At 38.7% G+C, this 12,996-nt stretch overlaps 1 protein-coding gene across 1 annotated transcript in view; it reads right to left on the bottom strand.

The window, feature by feature from the left end:
* ROBO1 (roundabout guidance receptor 1) overlaps positions 1–12,996 on the bottom strand; it is a 297,271-nt gene that overhangs the window by 4,938 nt on the left and 279,337 nt on the right. The window contains exons 26-27 of the mRNA XM_066208404.1: positions 9,880–10,289; positions 8,081–8,233 (exon numbers count right to left, since the gene is read on the bottom strand). Of these exons, the coding sequence (XP_066064501.1) occupies positions 8,081–8,233; positions 9,880–10,289 (563 nt within the window). The remainder of the gene's footprint in view (positions 1–8,080; positions 8,234–9,879; positions 10,290–12,996) is intronic.

Below are 12,996 nucleotides of genomic sequence, written 5' to 3' on the forward strand. Positions count from 1 at the left end.
CTCTCCACCCCAAAAAGTATTATGTTACTGTTAAAACTGCTGATGGGTATTTTTCCAAAGGCTTCAGCTTTAAAAACACAAAGGATGACCTCTGCCTGCCTTTCCAAATCACAATATTTTCTTAAAAACCATTACCAAAATCTGCAATAAACTACAGGCACTTGGATATTAACACATCAGTTATGGATATCAACAAAGAGTTACGGATAATAACAAATCCTTCCTGATATTTGCAATTGTTTGCTAAGTCCATTCAAGAATACAGCAGCCTGTGCTGCAATTGCTCAAGGCCTTCAGTGTAGTGAGCATTAAAGCAAACAGGCTGGGATGTAAGAACATGTATTAAATGCATTGCTGACACATGTAAGATAAACTATACGTATTATTGCAGTCTTCTTTTAAAAGAGTAGGTTAAAATAACACACATATCCTTGTGTCTGTGGCTATGTCATGACATTAAAAAAAAGCACGGTCAGTCAATGAAGTAATAAGCTCTCAGAAAAAAAAAACAATAAAAAGAAGAAAAGACACAAAGACTTCTGGATTTGTCTCTTTAAACTAGCACAGCTTAAGGGGTTCTAAAATTGTGAATATTTCAAGATACTATTTTAAAGCACACACATAATTTACTTCATTATATTTTCCTATTCTTGTATTAGGAGATAAAACTAGAATATGTAAAATGTTCATCAGGATACAACAGTGCTCTGTGGAATATAAACATGAAGAAAAAAATATGGGAGTCAAGCAAGGAAGTGGCAAAACCAAAGCAGTCCACAGTAAAGCTACAGGCACAATTCACACAGATTTAAGAGAACAACAGGTTAAAAAAAGTGAGATGAGGTTAATATGCTCAAGTGAAACTGCTAGAAAAAACTCTTCACTATTATAAATTGTAACTTCAGCATTTTGTAATAGCGCGCATTTCTGGAGCAGCTGTGTTTTTCAAACACCATCACTATAAATACAGCTAATTCTCAGTCTATTCAAGAAAATGTTTCAACTGAAATTTACCTAAATTGGGGAAAAAATAAAGGTAGTACTCCTGAGGAAGAAAAAGTAGGTATCTAATATTTACATATAAGTTCAGATATGGCAGGTGCCAGACATTTTCAAGAGGTTTTCCAGTGACATAAAGCATGAGTGACTTGATCCAGTCCTGTGGAAAGATGGAGCAATGCAGTTTTCAGTGCTCTGTGTAAGCTTGCTGGGAACCATCCACCACATTCACCTGGTGACATATCTTGGAACTATCCTTGACCTGTCTTAAATAAGACTGGGAATTTTATCAATTGGCTGGACTGGACTGATGAGGAAGAAAGACATCAAAAAGTAGGGTTGGACATACTTAAAGGAAATTATATCCTGCTGTAATAACTCCACTGTCTTGGTGAAAAAAACCCCCACAACAAACAAACAAAGCAAACAAACAAAACATCCTATCAGGGTAGTTAGTTGAATTTTTGCAGTTTTAGAGCGCTGCTGAAGGTAAACAATTGACTACTGAGACTTAATTTTCAGTATCTGCTTAACACTCACTATTTGCAGATATCTTTGAAGAAAAAGGACTGTCATTTTCAAAGCCTAGAAAGACATAATGTAAGCTTGGATTAACTAAGTGGCTGAATCAAAACGAAGGGGAGGTTTAGATTGGGTATCAGGAAAAGGTTCTTCACCCAGAGAGTGGCTGGGCACTGGAACAGGCTCACAGGGAAGTGGTCACAACACCAAGCCTTACAACATACTGGGCAAGAAAGCACAGAATCAGTTATGCTGCATAAACATGGTTTAGAGAGGTAACCTCTGTTCAGTACAAAGCCTCAGCAGTGAAAGTCTGTAATTCCAGCCATCAGAGTAGCACTCTGACTAGCTCTTCTAAAAATGTCTCGTGAGGTCCTGCCACCAAAGAGCTAACCAAACTACTTTCACTGGGCTGCCCAGCCCTGGAGATGCAAATTTGAATTTCTGGATCACGAAGATCCACAGTCATGTGATTCTTAAGAGTCAATATCTGCTGCAGAAAGTGTTGTTCTGAAGAAGTATATAACCTCTTACAACTCAGCAATTGTGAGAAAATTCATGTGAAGTCTGCCTAAGACCTCAAAGTTTTGTGTAATATGTTCCTTGAAAGCCCAGTGCATAAGACCATGTCAATCCAGAGTAAAGCTTATTAAACACAAGAACTATTCTTCCAAAGCAAGGCTGAAGATGGACCCCATCCCTCACAGAACACTGTTAGCAATTACAGAACTTGGACAAGGTTTAAAAAATAAGACAAACTTCGAATTAGCCTGTGGAGATTCCAACAATAATATCCTTCTTGAGGAAAACTTTCTTCTCACAGTATGTCTTCCCTCAGAAGAGGACACACTGATTCAGAAGTGGATGAAGATACTCAAACTCAGAAGTGTAGGGTTCTGGAACCAGAGATGATTTTCTTTTAACACACTCTGGTCAGATTTGTCCTTATCTCAACCCTTTGGGGTGCATGTTGAGCACCAAAAAGGACTCTCATGGTTTTAAGCCCAGCTGGAGATGCAATTCCTCTCAGCCACTCGCTCAACCTTCCACCTCTCTTCTCTCACCCCAGTGGAATGGGGACAAGAATCAAAGTAAAACTTGCACATTGAGCTAAGAACAGTTTAAAAATTGAAAATAAATGTAAATTAATACAGTAATGGTAAAAAATAATAACAATGATAATAATTAGGGAAAAAACAAATGATGCACAATGTGATTGCTCACCACCCACTGGTCACCCAATTTAGTCACCACCCAATGTCCAGTGCCAGACCCCCTTCCTGAACCCAGATGGGCCCTTCTGGGTAAACTCTCAGTTTATATACTGGACATGATGTTCCAAGGTGTGGAATGTCCATTGGGCCAGTTTGGTTCCAGCTATGCTCCCTCCCAGTTTCTTCTGTGCGCCTCCTCACTTGGCAGAGCATAAGACAAGAAAAAAAAAGTCTTTGACTTAGGATAAACATGACTTGGTAAAAACCATCATCAACACCATTCTCATTCCATTCTCATTCTCTCATCCAAAACAAAGCACTGCAACAGCTGCTGAGAAGAAAATAACTCTACCCCAGCTGAAACCAGGACACTGCAATATCTTGGGTCTCACATGCTCCACTCACTTTCCCTATATTAAAGCAGTTAATAGCCATTTATTGAACCTGCTGATGTAAAGGGAGTGTAGATGTCCAGCATCAGCCTTTTCAGCCACCCTTGGGGCCAGTGTCCAGCAGATGTGCCATGGAAGTGCACTGGCTGAAGGAATACTGAAGGAAAAGAACATTCCTGTAGCCTATAAAATACAGCTTGGAACAAGCTACTTTGTTATTCTATGCAGCTACACAGGACAGTGAACAAAGTGGTGCTGAATCCTGACTATGGAAAGGGAAGATGCATTGATATAAAAAGTTTCATAAACTGGCAGCAGCTCTATGGTACAGTAATAACTAAAGAAAAGTGATATTTGCTTTCAAGAACATTTTTGCAACCTGCAGGGAAACTGTAAAAATCTTCATTATAACACAGTACTTCTGACTGAGAAGAATCCTTAACAGAGGGGAAAAAAAAAATCCCTTTCAGAGGTCAACACTATTACACCCCTGTGGTATTTATTTTAACAGCTCAGATCACAGAGAAAATCCAGATTCAATCTGCCTCCTCAAGTACAAACTGGCACACTTCTTATTAAAAGCAAAATGGAAGCTTCCATTGTAAGGAATAAAAAATAAATCACAAAGCAACATCAAACCAGTAGAAAGGACTCAGAAGCATTTGTTAAAGGTCAGCTGTGCTCACATGTTTCATTCATGTCTATGTATTACTGTTACCCTGCTTCCCATATAACTCAAACAATTAATGGATGCCATTTCATAGCCCAGTCTACAGGAGAAACCTTCACTAGGTGTCTTTTGAAAGGAGACATGGTAATTTTCTAAACGAGAATGCACACAGGAACCACAGCATAAGCAAAACAGTATTGAGGAAAAATAATCTGCTAAATTAGTTTAACACTAAAGTGGAGAAACAACAAATAAGCATAAAAAGATGAATTGTAAGTAGCAACCAATGAGGGAATTGGGCTTCATAAGTCAACTTTCTCTTTTAACCTCTATCAAGGTGCAGATTTTTCAGTCACACCCTGAAGAAAACAGAGTTATAGATTTGATGCAATACTGAAGAAGACCCCTGGAAGTGTACAAGGCAAGGCTGGATGAGGCTTTGAGCAACCTGGTCTAGTAAGGTAACCCTGCCCATGGTAGGGGGGATTTGAAACAGATAGCCTTTGACGTTCCTTCCAACCTAGGCCATTCCATCATTCTCTAAGACACAAAGTGCATTTTTAGTCTATTGTACGTTCATGCTGGTATGCAAAACTCAAGATTGTTCCAGGCTTGAAAAAACCTTAGACAGCATTTCAGATTTCCAGACACATCATAATCTGAGCTATTATTCATGTACTGAGGTTGTTTTCATGCTTTGTCTCTCAAGAAACACGGCTCACACCGTACACAATAATTGGATGAACAAATTAATACAGCAATACCCAATGTGATGTATAAAAGCTGTGGCCTGTTGCCTTTTTTTTTTTTTTTTTTTTTTACAAAATATCTCATAATGGACTCCGAAGTAAGGACTGAGAAGAGGGCAAGCATCTAAAAATTATTATAATTCAATAACAAGCTGATTTTTAGCAGAGTAAGAAATGCATTCCTACTTATTTTGTACCTTGCTAAAATTTGCTTCATACAGAGTAGATTTTTTTGTACTGCATAGGCAGAGGGAGACAAAAGTACAAATGGTGTTGGCACGCATAAAGGCTTAACATTTCCAAGTGAAAATTCGAGGAATATTTGGCAGATGTTCAACTGCCTTTTGTGAGAAATTCAGCTGCCCTGACATCATGTCATTGGTAACACAGCTAAATAACTCAGTTACAGTCTCAGCCAGTTAGCTGCAAAACTGTTTAGTATTTTTTCTCACTCAAGAGATTTAAAGAAGAATCAGGATTTAAAATCTCATGTGAACAGTGAAAGGCAACATTTCTATTTTAAGACCTACTGAATCAGAACAATGGCAAAGTACTTTTTATCCTTTTTATCTAAATGCTTACAATTCTAGGGTTTATAACAACTGATAAATCAACTCAAGACAGTTCAGAAGAGTCTCCCACATATATTTTTAGAAAAGACAAACATATTCTTTTAAGGTTTGGTTTTCTAAATTAAATATGTAAGTAGGTCAGTCAAGGTTGAGAAGGAGGGTACATCTGCTAGTTGGTTCTTGTAATGCATTCTTAGTAAACTCTCCTAAAAGGCTAAACGAAGAGCAATTAAAAATTCATACATTTTAATCCTTACCACCTACTGAGCAAAGATTTTTAGCCACAAATATGAAGAACATTTCACTGCCTGGATGACTGTCAAGGAACAAAAGAAGAGCTGAAATCCCATCCCACATAAAGTAGCAACTGACTTGAACTAATGCTCACAGAAAATACAAAATTGCTACTACTTAGACAACGTAGAGTAAATCAGAGAGCACTTTATTTAAAAAGAGGTGGTAGTAGAAGGCCTTTTATTGCTACATTAGTAACAAACACACCTTCAGAAAGACCAGCCTCTTTCTCAGATTTGTCTGTATGAGGAAAATAAAACAGAGAATTTTTAAAGACTTATATATATTGCTGTTGATACTACTCCTGGCATTTTCAACTATTCATGAAAATCTTCATTTATATATCCTTCCTGACAACTAATCATTTAAATTCTTTATTACACTTGTATTTAATATAAGTGTTAGCAAATACTAATTCAGGTAATTTGGGAAGAGTAGAAAGTTCTTTATATGCAATTCTTTAAATTTCCATTTTAGAGGCTGAGAAAGGAATGAAGGAATATCTTTTTTCTTTTTAGTATTTATTGAATGCTTCTGCTTTTTTTTCCCTCACTACTACAAACATATATATCTTCACTCATTATGAGGAAAAAAAGCAACTCTGTATCAGGCACTCTTTTATAAAAAAAGATAAACAATAGTCATCAAGCCAGTATAAAAACCTAAGTATATCTCAGAAAGGTCATTTGTGCTTAAATGCTTCATTCATATCACTTTTCTCCACCTAAGGAAAACAATTACTATAAGTTATTTTATAGCTAATTCTTAAGGGTCACAATATACTAGATGTGGCTATTAAAGTGAATGGTTAAAATCTACAGTGAGGTTCCAAATGTGCTTATGCAAATAGAATGAAGAGAAAAATAATAATTAAAAAAAATATCAAAACCAAACAAGTCCTTCAACCTTTGAACTGGATTTTATTAGATCTGCAGGAACTAAAGCCATAATTTGCTATTCCCTGAATGACCACCCTGTATTGCACGATAAAGAGGTTAGTGGAAATTCTTACCTAATTAGAAAATATGCTGAAGTAAGCAGGTGCTACATAACACAAAACAAATATTGATCATGATTGTCAAATCCATATTGCAATATCTAATGACAATGGCTCTATCATTTAAGTCTGTATAACTGCTTTCACAAAAACCTGTCATCAAATACAGGCCCATCTCTTATTTATCCCTGTGTTAGAAGAAAATGGCCACATAAACCACCTTTATTTATTTATTTCTGATGTCCTAGCTATTGTGTTTGTATTGTGGCTTGATGCTCTGCCAATTATTCAGTTAAGAGCATTCTCTTCAAGAGAATAAAAGCTGATAAAATGTCAATAAAATCCTGTGAAACAGCATCACAAGAGTCTCATAAACATTTCTGGTACAGTTTTGGGATTTACACCTTGTGTTGTCCTTCCACAGAAGCAAACATGCACAAAACCACTGTAATAACCTCTTGAAATCAGATAATATTCCAACAGCTCATTTTTGCTGACAGAAGGGGCCTGGGCACAAGCCAAGAGGCCCAGGTGCACTGTGTCATGCCAGCATTTAACGCAGCCTAATATCAGATAGATGCTACTGAGAGAAAATACTCGGAATAAAGTACAGATAATAGCACGGACAACCACTCATTGCTAAATTACTTCTGCTCATCGTGCTTTGAGCTTTGTATTAAATTTTTTCGTCAAGTGGCAGGAATCACAGGGAGAAGTGGTTCAAAACTCCCTTCTTGTAACCCTGGATAAGGATCTATAATATTAGCCTTTCATATGATAATGGCAAATGATGCCCCTCTTTGAAAAATTTCAGGCTGGTAATGAAAGTCCTAATCAGATTGTTGTTGCAGAGAAGCAGGAGGTGGGAGCTCTGCCCTTCTTTCCTTTTCCCTTCCCTCCCCTCCCCTTCCCCCACATCTCCCTCCTGTTAGCAAATTCAGCAAACTTGACAAGATGGGTTAAGTCTTGGGGAATTTATCTTACGTGAATTTCCAACAAAGCCCATGGATTGTTTTATACAACTGGAAGGCAATGCTTTAATAAAAGCTGCACCACCTGAGGCGTTTTCATTAAAGGCTCTCTCTAGACAACATCACAATGTTTGCATTATCATCCTACACCCCCAAGAGAATACGAGCACTACCTTTTCAGCAAGAGTTGATATTGTGTGTGAAGGCACGAGAGAAGATGATTAGATTTCGCTTTCACTCACAAAGTAACCGCTTGCAACAATGCTGTGGTCAGGATTACAATTCACTGATTTGTGCTGTCCACCTTTGGAATGGTGAATTGGTTTTTCTTTCAAGAAAAAGACACATTCTGAAGGTTTTAATAGTGAGTCACGTGGACAAAGATTTCAATCCTAACCATGCATTATTCTCAATGACTGTACTATTTAAGCTATCTGGGCTCTTAAATAATGATGGTAATTAGCCGATTAGGACACCATAGAAAACAGGTGCAAGGCTCTGGAGTGGAAGCATCAATGTACAGTACTAAGGAACTCTGGCATTTAAAATGATTAAACTGTTCAGCGTGTTTAGCAACAGGAAACACAAATCACTGAATTCTGAAACACAGCGTTATCTCTGTGGAAAAATTCCCTGCACACGCGCTGAATGCGCATTTAGGAAGGTTCAGTGGGGCTCTCCCCCATTTCAGTGGACTCACCATCTGTGTAGACTTCTCTGCGCAGATGTCCTGGCTGGTGTTTTTGTTTTTTGGCAGGTCGGACCTTCTGTATTACAACAGCACTCATGTTGCTGTCGGTGGATACAGGGCTGGTGGGTCTGGGACAGTGTGATGCATGAAAATGTCTACGGCCTGCAAATGGTTATAGAACAATAGCAATTATTTTTCTTACCTAAAACGAGACTTTTCATACTTTCTCTTTTACATTCAGAATGCTCTAGCTTTTCACGACCTAAAAATACACTGTTGGAACAACAGTAAAGCTCATCCAGTTTTAGAATGAGCTGTAACTAAATCGAAGCATTTTCTATCCTATCATTAGGCAGGCTGGCTTGGTTGCACAGAAATTATCCAGCTGCTGGGTAGCTGGTAGCTCCTGCCCCAGGAGCACAAAATCCATCAGCAGGCAAGCAAAAGCAGGATTCCCACCCAGCCAGTTTCTGGAAAGAGCAGAATGTTTCCCTTTCAGGTTTCCCCTCCCCTAGCTTGGGCCACACCAGGTTTACCCCTGCTATAAGCAGAGCAAGTGACCAGCAGGTCTCAGGTACATAAGTCCCCTCTGCCCCTTTGAATTTTCAGGAAGGCATCAATGCTGGATGGCCAGCATTTTATCACAGATTATTTGCAGATAAGAAGTGTCATGTTTTAAGGATGTGCAGTCAGGCACACGTAATACCAATTTATAGAAATCATTGCATAACATGAACTTAACTGTTGCAAAAATATTAGCAACTGGATGTAAAAAAAACTGTTCTAAATATGTAAGTCCCTACACATATTTATAGGAATTTATTTGTACAAAATGGATAAAATCCTGGCCTCGTGGGTAGGAATGGGAGTTTTGCCACCTACTTCAATCGGTCAGGATTTCATCCAGAATTACTAAATTACCTCCCCTCTCACTCTTCATGATGAACAGCTGTGTTGAAATGAAACAAAGGACTGTTAACAGGGAGAGGATGTCAGAAGTGGGAGGAAGGTTGAAAATCTGTGAAGTCAGGGTGGACACAGTTGTGACAGAGTACCTCTTCTCCAGGTCTGGCAGTTTAATAGGACTGATTGTCAAAACATTCATGGAACTGCCTGAAACCTGCATCCCTGAAAATAGCCTGCTGTATTCTTATTTTTTGGATGAAGTATAACAATATCCATTTGGCTTAGTAAGGTTATTAATTACCTGTACATATCCTGTGCTACTAGTATCCAGTATGTTGCAAAAATGAAACACTTCAAATATAATTTTTATATGTTTAGTGGTGTTCCAGGAGAAAGGAAAAGTGAAAACACAAACACATGCATAAGGCCCTGATACATATGCATAATCTACAATTTAAAATGCAACTCATAACAGCTATCAAAAAAAAAAAAAAGGAATCTAAATCCAGGGAAAATATGACTCTAAAGGTTTACTATTTATTTGAGCATTTCAATAGGGAGGGATTAAATCTTCTTGCGTAGAGTGACTGAAAAGACTGGGAGCCTTATCCTGGAAAAAGATAAACTTCTATAATCCATTTTTTTGTCCCTCTCTCACTCAGCTGTGGGTGTAAATCCACCAGCAGCATTAATGTTAGTCCATGATCAGTGAGACCAAAGAAGTAGGAACTACTTATGGAAAACACTGTAGGGCAGCAATTTATTCAGACTGTTTCACCAAAACTCCTTTTCTGCCTCTTCCCGACTTCTAAACACCCCAAGAACAGGTGTTCAGATGGCACCTGTGGATGGGTTCATTTCACATTTTTTTTGGTTCTCCCACGGAGCAGAAGACAACTCACCTCCTGCTGCCTCGTGCATTTGCCGTCTGGCCACCTTGAGCCCGGCGTACTCCGCGGCCGCCGCCACAGCCTGTGCAAAATCGGCGTCAGTGAAGAAGGACCCGTCGGAGGAGCTGACACTGGAGCGCCCGCTGGAGATGTTGTCTTCTTCAGAGGCTGAGCCCCAGCCATTGATCATGGACCCTGTCACAGAGCTCTCCAGATCCCCAACACTGGAGGCAGGCGTCTGCTCCAGGCCGCGCAAAAGGAGCCTCCTGTTCTGCATCTTGGCAACCTCCATGTCTGCCTCGTCCTCCTCCTCTTCCGGGGCGTCAGTATCCATGTCAGAGACCAAGGGCCCTGAGATGTATCCGTAGGTGTGTGGTGGGGAGATGGGCCTTGGAGGGGGTGGAGGACTCACAGGTTGACGTCTGCATAAAAACACAAGGGTGGGAAAAATTGAAATCGCATAACAAAGTCAGAGGAAACAGCAGACTGATGAAAATAGTTTTTTTATTTCCTAGCAAGCTTGGCCTGCCGTTTTAAATCAACATAATTTATATCTGAAAGGCTCGGGTTTGTTTTTCTAGTTTATACTTTTGCTGTAAATCAGAACTGACAGCTACATAGCTTGAAATCTATCACAAAGAAATCTGATTTTTTAATGTGGTTCCTGTATCACTGACTTTAATGATAAAGCTGTTCATTTTCCCTAAATAACACATGTAGAGCTAAGCAAAGAGCTGGTTATAGATCATGTGGCTATTAAAAAATTATCTGTGCACTCTTGAGAGTATAAGCAAAAGAAATAACTGTAAACATATAGTTTGAAACTATCAATGCCAACAGATGGATCTATCCAAACAGATTGCTCCATTAACATTATCTCCTTCCCTCCACCCACCCTAGTGATTCAGAAAGATATGAGAGACTGCAATTTCATTTTTTAAAAAAATTGATCTAGGTGATGAAATAAAAGAATTTTCTACCATAGTGTTAGTTCTAGGCCTTAGGGGTACCAAGATGCATAGGTTAATTTTGATCCTAATTTGTCAGTAATGGTATCTTCAGCTTAAGCAGGCAAAGTGTAAGATATCAGATCAATGTTCAAGACTAGTTAATACTTCACTCAGAAGTTCCAGGTAGCAACATCATCAACAGTTCTTCATGGGGCCACAGACACATTCTTTAATTGCCATTTGTCTGGCAGGAAAACACACTTTCTGCAGTAATGGTTCTCCTGTTGGCTGTGCTCCACCAGGAATTTCTATTGCAGTCTGCTTTGAAAAAAATTTCAAAGTAATTTTCCTTTGTCAACTTTGCCCTCTTATCATCTCATTGAGAAAAGATGACTCTCATGGTTAAATCGACTCTTTTGTGCGGGTGGCATGCAATTTTTTTTTTTTTTTTTAGATTCTAATAAATGGGAATACATAAATACATTAATTTTGGAAAGAAATGTTAGCAAGGAAAGACCTAATACTCTATAGCAAGACAAAACTGGATCCTCCCTGGGCTACATCATCACTGTTTTTCACTTGCTGTATTAAGTACTGAACAGAATGAATAATAGTTAGGGATAAATATACAATAATCATTTTATAACAGCTTCCCCAAAACCCAGAAGCTGTTGCTGCCTGGAATCTGTATCTGCTTTGACTAGAGACCTTGCCCAATAAAGTCTTACTGCCCTAATTTAAAGCTCTTGTGACAAATGTCGCTGTGATATATTTGCCTATTCTCTAGGTTTTGATGTTACAAGACAGGTAACTAGATACAAAATATGTTAGGGTTCTTGAAAAGGTAGTTTGGCTGCCAGCCTTTAGGAACAGGCTAATTGAGAGCAGCTGGTTCACGGGCATACAGAATTAACAATACTTCTTTCCCTTTATCTGATGCCGGTTCTCGCTTTAACAGTGACATTGTCTCCTATCTCAGCTCTGGGTTTAACACTGAGATCACCTGCTGTCCTACTAAATCTTTAGGGTTTTTTCTCTCTTTTTTGACTCTTCCTGACCAAAGGTTTTTATTTCAGTTTGCTGTATTTCCACCAAGCTCACCAGACAGAGAAATATCATCACCACCAGAATCCTATTCTCGATGCCTGGTTCTGACCAATGAACGAAACAATACCCTGCAGAACTATGAGTAAAGCTAATAAAAAGTACGACAAACAGCATTTCAGGCATTATTTTGACTATAAACCCACCATTTACAAAACACCCCAAATCAATGTGGAAAGGCACCACTTGGAACGTATTCTTAGTTTGAAAGTATTGTCACACCACATTCGAAACAGGACCCCACCCTTTCAGAATGGGTTACAGCTGTTGAGCACAGGACACTCAACTCCTCAACAGCAGCCCTGGGTCCTATTGACACCTGCAGATGGAACAGGTAGCCAGCCAAGCCTTACAAATCAAATAAATAGAAGTATATGACTATTTTTAAACTGATGAGATGGAGATGGCAAAAAGAAAACAACTCTTTTGAAATTATAAGATGGAAAATACAGAATTAGTCACTAACAAATTCTGAGACTTCCAGCAAAGCTACACTTTACCATTGTAGGAGGAACAAAATAGATACACATTTTATTTTTTCAGTCCACAAAAAGAGTAAGTTGTATGACCTAGGAGCATAAATTGGAGCATCCTTCCAGCTCATTCTGCCACTACTTTTTGATGGCATTCATCAGCCAGGAGTCTTTGTGTTGAGCAAACTTTCTACTTTCCAGGCAGTTGCTGGCTGGTTATGCATGTTTGTATACATCTGCTTCTGTGTCTACTCCATTCTGTATGTCAGAACACATGTCCCAACCTCCAGAAAACCAGAGAGATTCTGGAAAGTCACTCATGACTATTGGGCACGTAGCATTTTCCCTTTTCATTTGTGTCCACCTAGTTTTACCTCTCGAATAACCTAGAAAATTTAAGAGACTTAAATGAACATTTCTGCAGGCCAGCATACCAGGGCAAATGGAAATTACAGGAAATTACCCATCCATTAATGAAAAGAGTGATTTTAAAGACTCAGGAAGATAAGGAGGAAAGGAAAGAAGGGGAAAGGAGAAAAAGATACACATTACAAGTGTTACCATACAGAGTCAAGGAAACAAAGAAAGGCAGATCAAGTACT

Source organism: Chamaea fasciata, unplaced genomic scaffold (genome assembly GCF_029207755.1).
Source record: "Chamaea fasciata isolate MVZ Bird 193981 ecotype frontalis unplaced genomic scaffold, bChaFas1.0.hap1 SCAF_2, whole genome shotgun sequence".
Classification (NCBI taxonomy): domain Eukaryota; kingdom Metazoa; phylum Chordata; class Aves; order Passeriformes; family Sylviidae; genus Chamaea; species Chamaea fasciata.